Source organism: Cryptomeria japonica, chromosome 4 (assembly GCF_030272615.1).
Source record: "Cryptomeria japonica chromosome 4, Sugi_1.0, whole genome shotgun sequence".
Taxonomy (NCBI): Eukaryota; Viridiplantae; Streptophyta; class Pinopsida; order Cupressales; family Cupressaceae; genus Cryptomeria; species Cryptomeria japonica.
In genome coordinates this window covers 675,740,421-675,759,290 of record NC_081408.1, presented here as the reverse complement: position 1 = coordinate 675,759,290, position 18,870 = coordinate 675,740,421, and the positions used below count along the sequence as shown (strand labels likewise).

The following is an 18,870-nucleotide window of genomic DNA, read 5'->3' as shown; positions in this document are numbered from 1 at the left end:
TCTGAACATGAGCATTAGCTTGCTCAATAATCTTCTTTCCAAAATCCCAAGAACAACCGATAAATCCGATGAGTCACATCTAAAAATGCGCTTGTTTCTTTCCCACCAAATGGCCCATATGACTGAAGAGGGAATTATAAACCACAAACAAGCAAATAGAGAAGATGAATACAAAACTGGCCAAGACTAAAACATGTCCCATAAAGATAAAGGTAAAGGAAATGAAAGAGATAACTTTTGGAGGACAAAATGCCAACAACTACTCGCAAACTCACAATGAAGAAAAAGATGATTGACATCTTCAAGAGCTTTACCACATAAGACACAAGAAAAGGAGGCTGCAATATTAAATTTGACTAAACGATCACTAGTCAAAATTCTATTTTGCAGCGCGAGCCAGGAAAAAACACCAGCTTTAGGTAATACTGAATTATTCCAACAGAACAAAAAGGCACGATGAGGAGCATTTTGATTAGCCATTTGCTGAACAACAAAATATCCTTCTTTAACATAGTAGTTTCCTGATTTAGAAGGGCACCAAATAAGTTGATCTTTTATGTTAGAAAGGAAAGCCACTCGGTCTTGCAAAACAGATTTAAAACTTTGAATTTCCTACAAGGACAATGGAAGAGTAGAGGGATCCTTCCATGAGACCTTGTGAGAAAACAGATCAACACTATCTACATAATCAAACAATCTAACTCCCCATGATTGAGAAAGAACAACTGAAATAGAAGCAAGAGAATCATGTTGTGAAAGAGGGGGAAAGCCATTCCAGGAGTCTTTCCAAAAAAGAATATCCTCCCCCGAATGGACCTGCCAGGAGAGAAAATTAGAGACCACTTCCCTACATGAGATCATAAAGTTCCAAATAGTAGACCCCTGTGGAGGATTAGAAATTGTGAAGATCCTAGCAGGATTCTGAGAATCCAAATACTTAGCCTGCATAATTTGGCACCACAAAGATTGGGGCTTAGTATACATAGACCAAACTAATTTGCCCCCAAAAGCCCTATTTCTTTTAGACAAGTCCTGAATCCCAACACCACCAATTTGCTTGGAAAGAGACATCTTGGTCAAAGAAATCAGTGGAATCTTTTTATCTTCTGTCATGTTTTTCCAAAGAAAAGATTGAATAATATTTTCAATTTGGGAGATGACTGATCTGGGAGCTTGAAGAATTGATATATAGTAATTGGGAATGGAATAGGACCGTTTTAATGAGAAGTATCCAACCTGAAAGAGACAACCACCTAGCCTTCCAAGTAGAAATACAAGATTTAAGTCTCTCAATAACCGAATTCCAAAAAGAAGACTTAGCAGATCCCATAAAGAAAGGAATCCCCAAATAGGTAGAAGGAAGAGAGTCTACTAGGAAACCTAAGATATTCACAAGTCTATCAGCCACCAACTGAGGAGTATTAAAAATGAAGATCTTGGATTTATGGGGGCTAATCTGTTGGCCAGATCCAGCAGTATAAGTATCCAGAATAAATTTAATATGAGTAGCTTCTTGAATAGAAGAAGACCCAAATAAAAGTGTATCATCGACAAAAAGGTTATGAGTGACTAAAAAATCAGAGTTAGGAATTAATACCCCTTGCCAAAAGCCCAGATCCCTTTGCTTAATAACCAATCGACTAAAAGCTTCTACCATAATGATAAATAAGAAAGGAGATAAAGGATCTCCTTGTCTAACACCCTGGGTTGAAGAAAAGTATCTAGAGGGAGCTCCATTAATGATGACAGAAAATGAAGCAGTAGAAATACAACTCTTGATCCATTTACACCAGCTTTCAGAGAAACCAAATTTTTCTCAAAACTTTGAGCAAAAAATCCCAGCAAACTTTATCATAAGCCTTCATCATATCAAGTTTGACCACAAAAGCTGGGATATTGGACAAATTTATGGAATGTAAAGTTTCATGAGCAACAATTGCTCCCTCATGAGTTTCACGACTCGGAACAAAACCTCCTTGTTGAGGAGAGATGATATGAGGAAGGAGAATTTTAAGTCTTAAGTAAATAGCCTTGGTGAAGATTTTGTAAATAGAGTTGCATAAAGAAATGGGTCTAAACTCAGCAAAAGTTTGGGGATTCTTAGATTTCGGGATAAGGGCAATATAAGTGATGTTAAATTTTTTAAGGATATACCCACCGCTCCTAGACTCTTCCAAAGCCATTAATAAGTCAAACCCAATAAAATCCCAACATTTCTGAAAGAACAAGATAGTAAACCCATCAAGACTCAGAGCTTTGTCAGGGGCCATGGAAAAAACAACATAATGAAGCTCATCTAAAGAAAAAGGCCTCATAAGAAAGTCATTATCCTCATGAGAAACAAGGGAGGGGATAGAATCTAAAAGCAAATCCACATGATGATCCATAGAGGAAGAAGAAAAAGAAGGAGATAACAATTCCTTAAAAAAAGACACCCCCTCCTCTCTAATCTGCTCATCTGAATTAAGGACATATCCAGACTTAGAATCCTTACTACTAAAAATTGTAGAAGCAACTCTTTTAAGCTTGGCTACAGCTTGAAAGAAGGCAGTATTCCTGTCACCTTCTTTAAGCCAAACCTCACGAGACTTTTGCTGCCAATAGATTTCAACCCGGGAGCAAAGGATCTCCCAGTAAGCTTGCAATTTCTTTTGAGCATCATTAGTGGAGGAATTAGTGCCATGTCTAAAAATATCATCATTAACAACCTTCAAATCATTGGCAACTGCCTCTTTTTTATGAAAAATATTCTTAAAGACCAATTTATTCCAAGCCATAATTTGAGATTTCATAAATTTTAGTTTGGAATAAAATTGAAACATCTTAGTACCTTTGCAAAACGGAGCACTTATCCACCATTGCTTTAATAAAGAAAGAAAATGAGGACGAGTGAACCATATTTTCTCAAACTTAAAAGAAGGTCTAACATAGGGAACATGATCCAATTATCAAAATTGAGCAAAATTGGGAAATGGTCAGAATCTAAGGAGGTAAGAATCTCAGAAGAAAAGGAAAAGTTGCTCAAATGTAGGTTTAGGGAAATAAGAAATCTATCAAGGCGAGAGGCAATCCGACATTTAGATCTCCTATTAGTCCAAGTGAAAGAACCATTAGAAGGGAAAATATCGAATAACACATTGTTTTGTACAAAGGAAGAAAAGTCATCAATAACCTTTTGAGTTGTAGGATTACCCCCTCTTTTTTCATTCGAGGAAAGGAGAGCATTAAAATCACCCCCAAGCACAATAAAAAAATCATCATATCGTAAAAACAATTCAGATAAGGAATCCCATAAGTCAATTTTATCTGAAGGAGAAGTCGGACCATAAATATTAAACAGAACAAAAGAGACTTAAAACCAGTCAACCTTTAACAACTTCCAATGAGAAGCAAAAGATAACATCTCAACTTTGACTGATTTAGGATTCCATAAAGTTATAAGACTACCAAAAGCACCCAAAGAAGGAACATGAGCAACTTTCCAAAGGGACCATTTGGAAATTATGTTATCAAAAGAATCCTGAGAAAGTTTAGACTCTTGCAATAAGATGATATCCACTTTTGAAGAATCAAGAAATTTCTTGATCCTTCCCTTTTTGTCAGGGGCATTTAAGCCCCTGATATTCCAAGATAAAATCCTCATTTATCACAAGGAGAGCAACATGCCCTCCTTGTTTTGACTTGGGAAGAAAATTTCTCTACAATAGTGGATTGAATACCAACCGCAATCTCCTCCTTGATTTTAGCCAATTTTGGTTTTCGACCCCTCTTCTTAGGAGTTTTAACAATAGGGGGGAAACAGAAGGAGATTGCTCCAAGGCTAACTTCTAAGAGAAATCAAATCTATACACAATAGAAATAGTTGAAGAAGGACTATCAATAAGATTCACATCCACACCTTCAACTGAATTTGGCTGAGAAGAGGAAACATGACAACCATCATGGACAGGCCTCGAAGAGGCAGATGCAGAAGAAAAAGAAAATTCAAGAAATTCCTTTGCAACAATCTCATCAAATAGATCAGAAGAAACTGAAAATAAAATATCTGAAGCAATAAGTTGAATCTTCTCTTCAGAAATGGAAAGAGAAGAAGGAGACCTTGGAATGGGCAAAAAAGAATCACTATAAAAAATCAAACTATGAACAATTTTGGTGTCATCCGCTAGACCCACAAAAGAAGAACGAGGAGAAGAATTAACAAAGAAATGATTTGTGCAACCATTTGAAGGTAACAACAATTTTGGAAATGGAACCGAAGGACAAGAAATTTGAAAAAAACTCGCAGAGGAGAACAAAAAAGGTTCAAAATGAAATTTAGAAGACCAATAATCCTTGAAAGGACTAGGAAGAAACTTAACCGAGTTTGAAGAAACATAACAAAACTGACGAATGATAGACATAACAAAGAAGAACACAGCCAGAGAGCAGAGAAAAGTAAAATCCATCAGAGGCACATCACATACTATATATCCAGAAAAAGGAACGAGAGATGTAACAGAAAGAGGTAAAGGAGCAAAATCCTTAACATTATGATCCTTTAAAGACTGACGATCCTTACTTTAAAAAAAGGAACATTGGCGAAAATCAGATGAAAAATCTGAACAAACTTAAAAAGGTGCATCAGAATCACCACAACATTGAGAGGTGAAATGGCCAAGTAACGAAGCACAAGAATGAATAGCGATCGAATCTTGAATTACCATAGGCTGAATCCATGCACCATATTTGGAGCAAATAGCAATCTCAGAGGGAATGGGTTTAGACAGATTTAATAACAAACAAACCCTAACCAGAAGATGAGGTTGTTGGAAAGGAACTAAATCATGTTTAATAAAGATGCCCAATTTGTTTGCCAAGATTTCAACCATATACATATCACAATACTCCAAAGGAAGACCTGGGAAAGTTACCCAAAAGGGCATAAACTGTGGCTTCACCGATTGAATATCAAAATGAGGAGACCAAGCATAGGTAAAAATTCCTCTCCCAAAACAAAACTACCCTTTAAATCTATGCACACAATCCCTATACTTTTTAGAATCAAAAATCACAGTGAAATATAGAGAATCTTTATCAAACAAAAATAAATCCTTCATACCATCCCAATTAGACTTTGCCCATGCTAACAATTTACCAAAAGAAACCAGAGAAAGAAGCTTACCAATGAGGGCAGTAGAACACAATAACTTCACATAGTCCTGAATCATGTAATCGGGAAAAATGATATTTTTTATATTTTTATAATTATATAAAATATGAAATAAATAAGAACTATAGACTTTTTAAAAATTCTTAAATTTGATTGGTCAATTAGAAAAAGAAAATGGACCCAAAGGATGCATAACTATCCTGCCATGGGCAGGAACTAATAACTATACAAAGATGCACCAAGTTGTAGGACAAATAATATTTTTTAATATTATATTCAAACCCTCCGAAAAAAGACAAACACAAATTACCATACACAATACCATAATAACCACTCAAGATTCTTGCATGAGTTAGTTGATTGTAAAAATTAACTCAAAATATGGTGAAGAAGATGATGCTTTCTTAAAAGTACCTCCATATGCACTTACCATGTGTGACAATAAGTTCCATAAAGTTCAATACAAGGGAATGTGTGTGCCATTTTAGCTAGGAATAAACAATGACCACATGAAGAAAGTTTTCTTAATGTTGAACCCATAAATAAGGACCATAAACAAGATCCACAATGATGCAACCCCTAGAGTACTTAGTGCAAAAGACCCCTATAATTTATATATTTCAGTTAATTCTTTTTATTACGAGATTTCCATTAATGAATTTCATTATTCTAAATGATAATTAAAAGGACACCACTTTATAATTTAGTGTATTTAAAAGTTTTATTTTAAGTAATTCATAGGATTGTATAGTTCCACATTTTGACAAATGATAATTAAATGAACACCACTTTATAATTGAGTGTGTTGACATTTTTTGTTATAATTGAATAAGATTGTATAGTTTCACAATTGTACAACAGGATAAATAACATTCTTAATACAAAATATGAGCGAACAAAGTGTATCACTATGGAACACAAAAAATCTCACTCACCTATTAAGGGGCTTTCATGGGTTAATACAAAAGGATAAATTACATTCTTAATACAAAATATGAGTGAACAAAGTGTACCACTATGGAACACAAAAAATCTCACTCACCTATTAAGGGGCTTTCATGGGTTAATCCTCTCGATAACAAGGAAAGGATAGACAGGTCAAATTTAATTTTGATGGAGCTTTAAAAGGTAATCCTCGACGTTCTGGTGCGAGATGTGTGGCTCGAGATTGGCTGGGGAATATTCTGGCTATTGGACCTTAGAAGTTGGAGGATGGGACTAGTAATGAGGTGGAGGTCAAAGCAACATTGCTTGCCATAAACTTGGTGAGCAAATAATTGATTTCTAAAATGAATTTGGAAGAGGATTAACATATTATTGTTAATGGAATCATAAATGGCAAGTCTTAGATATGGAAAATCAATAAATATATTAAAGTAATAGAATCTAAATTAAATCAACTCAGTGATTTCGAAATCACCCATATATATAGGAGCAATAATGGGGTGGTAGATACATTGACAAAGTGGGTTTCAACATTTAATTTGGATCAAAAGGATGAAGTAATGGAGGAATTTTGAGGGATTTGCATTGATGATAGTTTGGCACAAACAATAGGATTAGAGTAGTTTTTCTTAAGTGAAGGAATGGGTGGGAGTTTTAAGGCATGTTAAATGTGTGAAGGGACTTCATATGTGGTAGGGGGTGGTGGCTTATTTTTATCTTTCTTCTTATGTAAGTTTTGCATGGTTTTGAAAATCAAAGTTCTTCCATGGAGGTGAATTTTGGCTTGAGGACATAAAAGAGGCAAATAACTTTCATGCGGAATATATATAGAACAAATGTATATATTGCTTCTATGGTATTAGATTGGTGTTTGGAGTTTGGGAGAAAGGATGATGGCCATTGGATTATGAACACATGCATGAGAAGGCAATGGTGTTTTGGGTTGGAGGCTTTCATTGGAATTGCACATCTTGGTGAGGGTTTGAAAGCCTGAGCAAATGTTTGGCTTTATGTGGTTAAATTCACTCTACCAATGCATCTATTTCTCCTTTACAATGTGATGGATGATAAAGAGAGTAGGAGATCCCAAGCCCTAAAGGTATGGATTCACTTGAAAGAGTATTTGTTGGAGAGGGAGAAGAAGTGGCTAACAGAGTTGAGACCTGCAAAGGAGAGGAGCTTGAAGAGGTGCAAGTTTACCAAAAATAATTATTGGAAGGGGTGGTAAGGGTGTGTAGATATGTTTTTTGTTTAATATTGACAATTGTGGGTTGGTAGACTTAATGTTTTAAACTATATATTTTGGTATAGAGGTGACATGCCTCTTTCAAAAACTATGGTTTTTGTATTCATGCATATATTTGAGGGTCTAGTCTAGGACATTTTCCATTGCCGATGATGGAGAATTTATATAAATTTGGATACATATGGAGACAATAGATATTCTATCTCAAATAAATGGCTATAGGCCACATATTCAATTTTGTATTATATTTTGAAAATCAAAACAAAACTAATATTTATTGACAAAAAATATCACACTTCAAAAAGACTAGTTTGCAAAAAGGATTATGCATGTGAAAGTTATAAACATTTAATGTTCTTAAAAAAAAGAATTAGCTAACAAAATATCTACAAAAATCTATATTTTTTAAAATAAAATAATTAATACAAAAAAATACATATATCATTGCAAAGGTGATGAAAAATAACCTTTTTTCAAAATACCAAAAATGATTGTATGGCAAAGTTATGGCCTCAAAACTCCATTGGAAAGAGGATAAACTCAAACATGGCACAAGTGTGTGTGGGAATTGAAGATTTCTAGTGGGTTATAGGAATAACATAGGGTGTATAGAACAAGGGAGATATTCTAATATTCTTTTCTTAAGGGAGATAAAAACTTGAAGTTGAGTGATTGCCACTTCCAACTAGCTTATCCTACGCCAAAGTTACTAGGTTGAAAAATTCTTCAATGTTTTTTTATAGTTGATTAATTTTCATTCCATTTCTATTTTGTGCAATTGATGCGTAGTCATATTTTGACAACATGAGGAAACTCATTTTAGCATCAAATTGTTCTCTAAAAGCATTGTCATTTTAAGTTTATTGAATTAATATTAGCATGGTTGAATTAAGATCTACCTTTTTTCTCAAAGTAGAATTTCTATGAATATTAGAGATTGGCAATAACGCACAAGACAAATCCAATATTAAAAATATTGAATTTATATGGTTAGTATGTGTATACACAAAATAATCATATTTATGACAAAGATAAATGGTCTAAATGTAGTTATTGGGTACATACTCCAAGATTGAAGTATTTTAAGTTACTAAATTGAGTTGAATGAGCACAATACAAATAAACACCATAAAGTACTCATGCATTCATATGGCATGTCATAAATGCTTTTACATCAATCACAAATAGGTGTGTACAAAAATGGTACAAATTTACTAGGACAAGTAATATTCAAATCTTTCTATGCTAGCTAACTATGATCATCCAAACCTCTGAAATGACTATTATTATACACATTGAAACAATTATAATCGAATATGAATCACAAGGAGATACAATTCAACAATAGCCTCAAAAATCCCATTTTGTGTTAATACAATATATGACTTATTCTATGCAAGATTTTTTAAAGCACAAGTTTATGCTATTTCGTGGAATATATGGCTAGTTTTATATGAGGGCATCATCATATTCAAAATAAAAAATATATGCTAACACATAATCAAAATAGCACATGCACATATATTAGTGAACATAGTTTAGTTTCTTGTGCTACTATTTTGAGTTAGAGATTATGATGACGAGGTCCATTATATAACCTCAAGAGATGGATTCACAACAAATATTCAATATTCTTTCTCTAACTACCTTCAAAGTTCTTAATGAAATTGCTTATAGTGTGTTATTTTATGATTTTATGCTCATCGTTCTCCAAAGAAATAACCTTAGAAAGTATTTAGAGACATAAGCATGCTTAAGAAATAAATATGAAGAGTTTTGTAGAAAGACTAATGGTCATGGTTTTCACCACTAGTTGTCACTTATGGGTTTTCGAGCTAAGAAAAAGTACATAGGCGTGAAAATCTCTTTCCTGCATAAGAACAAACTTATAATTAGGCTATAAGGCTATAATAATCTTCTTTAACATATTGATATTCAAATGAAAAAAATGTTGTACAATAGTTTTGCAATACAATGCCTACTAAAATTTCATTCTAAAATAGAATATAACCTAGCATTAGTTGGTACTCTTAGAAATAATCTATGAAAGAAATAAAAATGAAGACGATGAACACATGGAGTTAGGGATTAGCAACCATTCCAATCATGCATCTTTCAAGAAATTTAAGATTGCACTTTGCGTTGGAACTTGAAAACAAAGTGCCAAGAATATATGTTTCTATCAACAACCCTAGAAGAAACATGTTCTTATGACCATGTTCAACTATGTTTTTTTTTTAAATAACAAACATTGTTTACTCCCATAGTTTAAGATATTCACAAAAAGCTTAGTGAAGTTTACAAAAATATTTTATACTAAATTTGTTAATTTTTAATATTTTATAAATGATCATGGTAGAATTTGTCACAAATGACAAATCCATCTAAAACCTAATGCTAATGAGTTAATCACAAAACCAAGAAAATTAAAAGATATAGAATATTCTAGAAGAGTAAAATTAGAAAAAATCATGTGTGGGGTATTACCCACAAGGATATTGTCTAGGATTAGAGGATCATAAGGATCTCCAAATGCTTCCAAATGTTCATCTAGGAAACATGAGTCCAATCAATGTCAATATAGTCAATTTCATCTTCAACATCATTATAACTAGAGCAACAAGTTACATTAAAATAGGCCTTAGCATTGTTAGATGAAGAACACGCATGTGTTTTCAACAACATTGCATAGTCAAATTATTTAGTAGGGTCAAAGATTAATGTGATTGGAAGAAAAAATCAAGTAAATCAAAATCTCCCAGGTATTCAAAATGTTGTAGATACTGCTTAGAAAAATGTTCACATGGTTACAATTGTACCGCTATGGGAAATCTAGTCTATCCTTATGAAATAGATCTAATAGTGAATGCTAGATGTGTAAAGCTTCTCTTTACTGTTTGTGCATGACTCTTATGTGATGAAATCGAGTCCACATTACTAGAAATTAACAAGCGGTGCTAGGGTTTGAACGTGAATTTGATAAGTGATGCAAAAGAGCACTTCTCTACCCTCCATCTTCTTTTCACTTATACTATTCATGTGGTGGTGAAACCTCTTCTACCACCCCTCCTCCTAATCAGTCGAACTCCAAAGGGATGTAGTTCGCTGATAGGCTTGTATTATGTGGGCTTTGCCCACCAGAAGTGTCTCATGTATAGAGGGAAGTTTCATCTAATACAATTTGTTTTTATAAGACTGATAGATTGTGGGTAGATTTTAGACCCCTTTTAATGATTAAAATCCTAAATGCTTTTCCTACACAATATTGATTTAAATGCAAATGAAATAAAATCATATAGTATAGATTAACCGCCAAAATAATATTGAAGGGCATGGCTATAAAAAATAAAATTCCAACTTAATACATTAGATAGTTCCAGAGAGACATGTTAGAGGGAGTACAAGTATTGAAAGATGCGACAACATATATTTGAACAAATCACCATTAGGGAATGGTGTTTTTTCTAGCACGGTCCTTGTATGTTAAACACCACAAAATTATTGGACTCATTGAATTTTGTTTTAGGGTATGCAATCCAAAGTAGAGTGTGTAGAGGAAAGGGAGTCCGACACCTGCCCGGTGCTGGAAGGTTGATGTGAAAGTAGAATCAATAAATGGTAGGGTTATGTTAAAATGTATTTGAAAATAATAAGATATGGTAAAATATTATTTAATATTTTAAATATTTAATGTTAAATAATGAATAGAAATGTAAATTTATGATAATATTTAAAAGTTTCATGTGTTTTTGTGTGTAAGTATTAAAATAAAATTATTTAAATTAATTAAATTATAATATTTATTTAAAATTTTGTAAATATTTTTGTTTATCTTTACAAAAATTGTTAAATGATATTTTAGAATATCATTTTAGATGATTCTTAAATCATAGATCAAATATCATAAAAAAATAAGTATAACGATTCTACTTTAAAATTGTTTTTATTTGTTTCAATTTTTAGTGGAATTAATAAAAAATATTATAAATGATTTACTTTATAATTAAATTATTAAGTAATATTTATAAAATAATTATTTATTTCAATTCTTATTTTAGAGATGTCTTATTTTTCAATAGCAATACAATAATTTGTAAAAAAAAAAATCCACTTCAATTTTTATATCGATTATTACTAAATGAAATGAATTATTAGATGTTATTTTATTTTATGAAAACTTATTTTATAGTTAGTTTATTTTCTTAGTTATTTTATTTTATCAAAATATATAATCACAATGATAATAATAGGTAGAGTGCAATTGCATGAACATTAACAAAAACTCTTCCCTTTTACTTTAATCACGATAGCCATTAAAATGTAAAAAAAGAAAAATATAATGAATATAATATTTCTAAAATAAGAAAATAGTTCCAAAGTAAAATAAAAAAATTAAGTATATGAGAAAGATCCAAATCGACATCTATTGACATTTTTAGATAGATGTATTCAAGATATCAAATTAGATTTTAAGCTAATATCTTTAATAAAAAACAATCTTATGAAAATAATTTAAATAAAATGGTAGAAAAAATAAAGTAGATAAATTTAAGTTAAATATACAATTTTACTTTGCTTTTGCCTTCTCATCTCTTAGATTAAGAAAAAATAAAAGCATTGTAGTTAAGTGAAATATGGTTACTTAAATCACCAAAATGATGTTGAGATTAGGATAGAATGAGGATATGAAAAAAAAGGATGAATTGAAGATTACTTAGAAGTCATAATGAGAACTTGATAAATCATAATTATGGTATAAGAGTGGATGATCAAAATGTGAACTTGCGAAACTATGCAATTGATGGCCTATTTAATGGGTGAGGCCATACTGGCTTTGAATCCTCTTCAAATTTGATGTTTCTATTTCATTAAAATTTCTAAAAAATGATTAATTATAGATTTTTTACAAAACATAAATATTTTATAAATTTAAAATTTATTTTATTTTTTCTTTTTAAAAAAATGTCAGAGATGATATAGATATAGATGAACTTCTAATGGGTTGAATATAATATTTACAACAAAGCTTATATATGATATAGATGATGGAGATATTGAGCAACAAAGATAAGAGGGACCATAAGATGAGAAGTGGTTGACCAACCCTTAGAATTGCAAGGGTGCCAAAAATTTAAAGCTCTTTGAGTTCGAAGGGCTATTGGATGCAAAAGTGATCCATGAACCTTAAGAGTTGGATAAAAAAGTGAGCTGAAAAGAAATATGTAAGGGAAAAGTATCAAGATTGGTTGGTTTGCTATCAATTCAACAAGATAGTGGGCCCCACTTTTCTTTGATTTGTAAAAGAATAAAAGATTTTGTTGATGTCCATGAGATTAGCTAGTCTGTGCGACCCAATAATTCGAATTGAAACTGCTCGATACAAACAAAACAATTGAAAGTCCCACCAAATAATTCTTGTTGTTTTCTAACTCCTTGTTGATCTTGCTTCTCTGCTATGAATTTTGATCAAGTAGGTTGTTGTTTTTGCCATCTTCTCCTTGTCAAATAAGATCGCTAAAGATTTGAATTTAAGCATATTTGTACTAGATGTCTTTGCATGCTTTACACTTCATGATGTAGTGCCATTCTATCTCTTGTAATCCTAATAAGAAAAAAACAACAAATCCTATCTATCCACTCCCCTAAAATTGAATATTCTCCATCTTCTTGTTTTGTACCTCAAATGATGCAAGCCAGTTCTTACCTTAACTATCAACATTTTAACTTTCCACTTTACATCTACTCCCAAATAGTATTTAGTTCAGCTAGTTCTTAACCAAGCTATATACAACTGTTTGTGTGCATATTGAATACATGAACTAAGTGTTTTCATTTGTAGAAGGCATAGTGGTGATCTTGTAGGCTCTATTTTTGAGTGTCATTAGCTTGTGAGTGGCATGATTATTGATGATGTGGAGGACTCTTACAATCTTGAAGGAAGCTTTAAGAAATCTCCAAGATTCGTTGGTTCTAGTTGAGTGAATAGGTGGATCTCATTCCCTTTGTTTTATTCAATACACATAATGTATCTGTAGGAAATTTTATTTACTCAAAGAAATTAAGTGGTAGTCCCTTTGGATTTATGGTATTATGCAACAAGTACATCAGTAGTTTTCTATTACGTGTGATAATGGAATGGTATCAAAGCTTGAATAGTTCTTAAAGTCTAAAAGAAAGCTTTATAGAGTTTAAGGAAAGTCTTAAAGAACTATTTGACGAAAAATGATGTAAATAACTCTACAAAAGAATTTATCGAAAATAAACTTTCAAATGATATCTTCAAGAATTGTCTAGTCAAATAGAAAATTGCTTAATCCTATTCAATGAATGAATGATTTGTAAGACTAAACAGCCTATTAAACCTGGAAAAAACACCCTTAATTTATCTTTTACTCTTTTCAATGAAATGGCAGTATTCCCACTCATTTCTCATAGTTTAGAAGATCAAAAGGGGATATTACATAAACATTCCAACTATTTTTTAATGATATTTCTCAAACATGCGCCACCCAACAAAATGGAATTAAGGTCATTAAGTAGAAGTACAGATAGATCTGGATTTCTTGCCGTCTGTTCTCAATTAGGTGATCTTCATTTCAAATAGGACTTATGCAAGTTTTGAAGACAAATTTTCAAGTGTCAGATGTCGTTTTCCTCTAAATAAGAGCTCGATTTTTAGAATGATAGATTGATGCTCTCCAAAGCTTTGCACGCTTACTAATTCTCGGTTTCATTGCCTTTTTCTTAGCCTTTTACGTGTTTGGAGATAACAGTACTCATCCTCGATGCTTCGGTTATTCAATGCCATCCATTGCCCATCTCAAAAAAGAGGCAATACATATTCTGCTCATTACAAATAAACTTCCTGTAGATTATTCTACTTATCTTCAACTATTGCAGATCTGTATTTCCAGAAATGCTCTGCCAGAGGCAAAGCTCATTCACTCTCACATCACTGAAAGGGGTTTCAAATTTGCCAGACATACTTCTTTACAGAATAAGCTTATCAACACGTATGACAGGTGCGAAAGGTTGAAGGATGCTGGCAATGTTTTCGAGAACATAAATGAACCCAATGTCTCCTCATGGAATGCCATAATTGCAGCTTACAGAAGACATGGCTTTCCTCAAGAGGCTTTGGCATTGTTTCACCAAATGCAAGGAACAGATACCCACCCTAATAACTTCACCTTTGCCACTGTTCTTCCAGCCTGCGCTAAGATGGGAGCTTTGGAATTGGGTTTGGAGATCCATGTAAGGATAATAGAAAGTGGACTTTTCTCAGATGTCGTAGTTGTGACTGCTCTAATAGACATGTATGCAGAATGTGGAATGATATACAAGGCGCGCGAACTGTTTGACAAAATGCCTCAAAGAAATGTGGTCTCTTTGAATGCAATAATTGTACGTTATACACAAAATTGGCTTGTTGAAGAAGCTCTGGAAGTTTTCAAGAAAACCCAGTTTGCAGGGGTAGAACTCGACTCTTCCTCCTTTGCCAGCATACTACCAGCTTGTGCCAAAGTTGGATATTTGGAATAGGGTATGGAAATCCATCGAAAAATAATTGAAGATGATTTTTGGTCAGGTGTTGTCGTTTCGAATGCTTTAATAGACATGTATGCAAAATGTGAAAGCATAGAAAAAGCAATCAAATTGTTTGAGAAAATGCCTCAACGTGATGCAATTTCATTTTAATGCAATTATTGTTGGTTGGGTTCAAAATGGTGCCCTTGATGAGTCTTTAAGGTTTTTTGAAGAAATCCCTCAGCCGGACATTATGACATCCACTGCAATTATAGCTGGATGCGCTTGAAAAAGCTTTAGTTCTTTTTAAGTAAATGCAATTGTTCGGTATGATGCCCAACTCTGCAACCTTTGCCAGCATCCTTCCCGCGTGTGCCAAAATGGGAGCTCTGGACCACGGCATGGAAATCCATGAAAGGATAATTGAGCACGGATCTTTTTCAGATGTGGAAGTCGTGACTGCCCTTGTAGATATGTATGCAAAATGTGGAAGCATACAAAAGGCGCGAGAATTGTTTGACAAAATGTCTCAACAAAATGTGGTTTCTTGGAATGCAATGCTTGCAGGATATGTGCACAATGGTGTTCTGGACGAGGCTCTATTTTCAAAGAAATGCATGAAAGAAACGTGGCCTCATGGAATGCAATTATCGTAGTATGTGTACAAAATGGACTTTTTGAAGAGGCTTTGGAGAATTTTAAGCAAATGCTCTTGGTAGGTGTAGAGTCAAACCCAACTTCTTTCCAGCATCCTCCCAGCGTATGCCAAACTTGGAGCTTTGGAGCATGGCATGGAAATACATCAAAAAATAATTGATAATGGATTTTGGTCAGATGATGTAGTTGCAAATGCCCTAGTAGACATGTATGCAAAATAAGGAAGCACAGATAAGGTGCGCAATTTGTTTAATAAGCATCATCCGGATGTCATCTCATGGACTGCGATGATTGCAGGGTACGCAATGCATGGCTTTGGCAAGGATGCCTTAGAACTCGTCGAACTAATGAAGCATTCTGGAACCAAACCCAACTATGTAAGCTTGGTATGTGTTTTATTTGCATGCAGCCATGCAGGTCTAGTGGACGAGGGATGCAAATATTTCAATGGCATGAGCGCTTCTTATGGAATTATTCCTACAACGGATCATTATGTATGCATTGTTGACCTTCTTGGTCGTGCTGACTATCTTGAGGAAGGCTTAAACTTTATTATCAAAATGCCAATAAAACCCGATGTGCTTGCTTGGAGCTTGTAGATCACACAGGAATATAGGGCTAGGAGAATTTGTGGCAACATTCATTTTTGAGTTGGATCCTAAAACTGCTGCGCCTTATGTTCTTTTGTCAAACGCTTATGCAGAAGTGGGTAGGTGGGGTGATGCTCAAACGGTAAGGAAATTGATGAAAGATAGAGGAATGGGAAAGATACCTGGATGCAGTTGGATTCAAGTGTATGAATTGGTACATATTTTTTGTGTAGGAGACAAATCACACCCCCAAACACCAGATATCTATTCAACATTGAAGAACTTGTCTTGGGACATGAAAGCAGCAGGATATATTCCAGATTAGAAAAACTTCATTGAATGATGTGGAGGAGGAGAAGGAATTATTTCTTGGCCACCATAGCGAGAAGTTGGCAATTGCACTCGGATTGTCAAACACGTCTGCTGGAACAATTATTAGAATTGTCAAGAACCTCTGGGTATGTGGGAACTGCCACACTGTAACTAAGTTTCAAAGTGATCAATATAAAAGAGCTATGATTATTACTATTCTACTTCTTATTGTTCATGAATGACTAATCTTTTATATGCTTTGATAAATTCTTAGGTCACAGTAGACAATTGAATGTCTATAAAATCTGCGAGGACATTGTAGAAGAAATCTACTGTAACAGATTATTTAGTTTGTTTTAAGTCATTTATTTCAGCAATCTCTTAGCGATCCTTCTCTCTTTTTTTAATCAAGGTTAAAATATATTATAGAATAGATATCGAAACAACCTTTGAATCCCTTAGATTGTCTTGCAACAATCTCAAATTGCACGGTTACTCTCCTGATCATTACTACATCTGGTTCAAAAAATCCACTCTTGCCCTTTGTTCTTGTTGTTCTGCCCACAGGTTTGGCTGACGACGTGTTTGTAGAAGACAATTTGTGCCTTATACTATTGGTGTCCCTCCTTGTGGTGGTTCGCAATGTGATTGAAAGCTAGTTGCCCTGGTGCTACTGTCTCACTGGATCATGTGAATGTGTCTTAGACGGCAGCTCTCTTTGCTGGCCGAGGTTGCCTTCCTGCTAACTCTAGTGCTGGAGGCCTTGGGTTCGGCTTGAAGACCCTGCTTACAGGTTCCAGGGGGATTTTAATGCTCTTGGGGATGATGGCTTTCACCCTCTGTAGATTGTTGTTTCCTCAAATGCCCTTCTTGATAGTATAGCTGAGTTGACTACAGATGCCAGTTGTATACAGTCCTTTGTGAATGTTACGAATGTTGAAGGTGTTTCTCACCCATAATAGGAGATATTATGGCTCCTCCCCCATGCCAAATCTTCTTCAGTGGTGATTTGTAGATTGGACGTGCTAGAAAATGAAGATTTTTATTGAGTAGGGGTTTGGTTTGTAGATTAAACAATTTTTTGCCTTATTTTCTCTCCTTCACAAATGGGTCTTAGATTTTTTGAAGCCTATTGTCAAGGGTAGGATCGAGCTCTCCCCCTTGCATCATTTGACTATTCAATAGACTGGGATTTGATGCTTGACAACAGAATGTGGTTGTGGGGTGAACACTCTTTTGGTCAAGCCTTGGTTTACTTCCTTCATCGCCCTTTCGAAACCTTTAAATGTCAAACTTGCATGGGTTTGGCTTATGAATTTTCCTCTCTAGTTTTGAGAGGATTTTTGCTATGAAGCCATAGGCTATCCTATTGGAAGGTTTTTGAAAGTTGACTCTACCACCTCTTACGTAGGGTACTCTACTTTTGCTTGCATCTTGGTGGACATTGATATCTCCAAGCCTCTTCACAAGGATGTAGTTTCGAGGGTGGGGGACAAGCCTTGGACTCAACTGCTAGAATATGGTAGTCTTCCCTTCGGATGTAGTTTCGAGGGTGGGGGACAAGCCTTGGACTCAACTGCTAGAATACGGTAGTCTCCCCTTCGGATGCAAATGATGCTTTTTCAATGCCCGACTAGCTACTGATCGTCCCTCCTAGCGTAAGGGCACAACAACTGATGCAAACTCAGTTAAACTCAGGAGGCAAGACAAAACAATTCTTTAGAACGAGGAGGCTTGTTGAACTGTGTTTTCTAAGCTTAGAAGTTTCTTAATGACTCGGTCTTTTAGAGAACAACAGTTACTTGCAAAAATAGAGTTAAATCAGGAAACGATGTCTTGTCGTTAGAGGTATGATATTAAATTGAAGCTATGGCGTTGTTTAGTGGGGGCAGGGGATAGAGGATGGATTCAATGTGCATCTGTTTTGTACAAAGACTTTTATAAGCCTTTTTATCTGTAAATATATGATGTTACTGTTATTTTCTTGATATGGTGTGTTGAGAGTGTTAAGTAGAACTGTTGCATCAATTTGGTATCAGAGCTTGAGTTATCTCATACATGAGATAATCTTCCCACATTAGACTGCCTAGAAATAAGATACTCCTTCCATAAGGTCGGAGGTCACAGACCATTCCAATATGGCCATTCACTGCTTGGCTTGTTGAAATATAGCTAGGTCGTATCCCTTGATTGGGCCGACCTAGCTTGGTAAATGTTTGATGGGCCTACTTATGTGATTATATTATGTAGCTTGTGAATGTTAAAGGGCAGGCCCTATTTGGGCGCTCAACTTGTGTAACTTGTAATTGGGTCTGGCCCTAAATGGGTATTATAACTTGTGATTCATGCTGGGCCCTAAATGGGTGATATAATGTAACTTCTTGATGTGATAGGGCTGACCCTATAATGTGTAACTTGTAATTATTATGGGTCAAACCCTATTT

General features: G+C 34.2%; 1 protein-coding gene across 1 annotated transcript in view; it reads right to left on the bottom strand.

Moving 5' to 3' along the window:
* Positions 1-8,808: 8,808 nt before the first annotated feature.
* Positions 8,809-18,870, bottom strand: part of LOC131046869 (cycloartenol-C-24-methyltransferase) — a 71,508-nt gene continuing 61,446 nt past the window's right edge. The window contains exon 14 of the mRNA XM_057980680.2: positions 8,809-9,210. Coding sequence (XP_057836663.1) covers positions 9,150-9,210 — 61 coding nt within the window. The 3' untranslated portion in view covers positions 8,809-9,149. The remainder of the gene's footprint in view (positions 9,211-18,870) is intronic.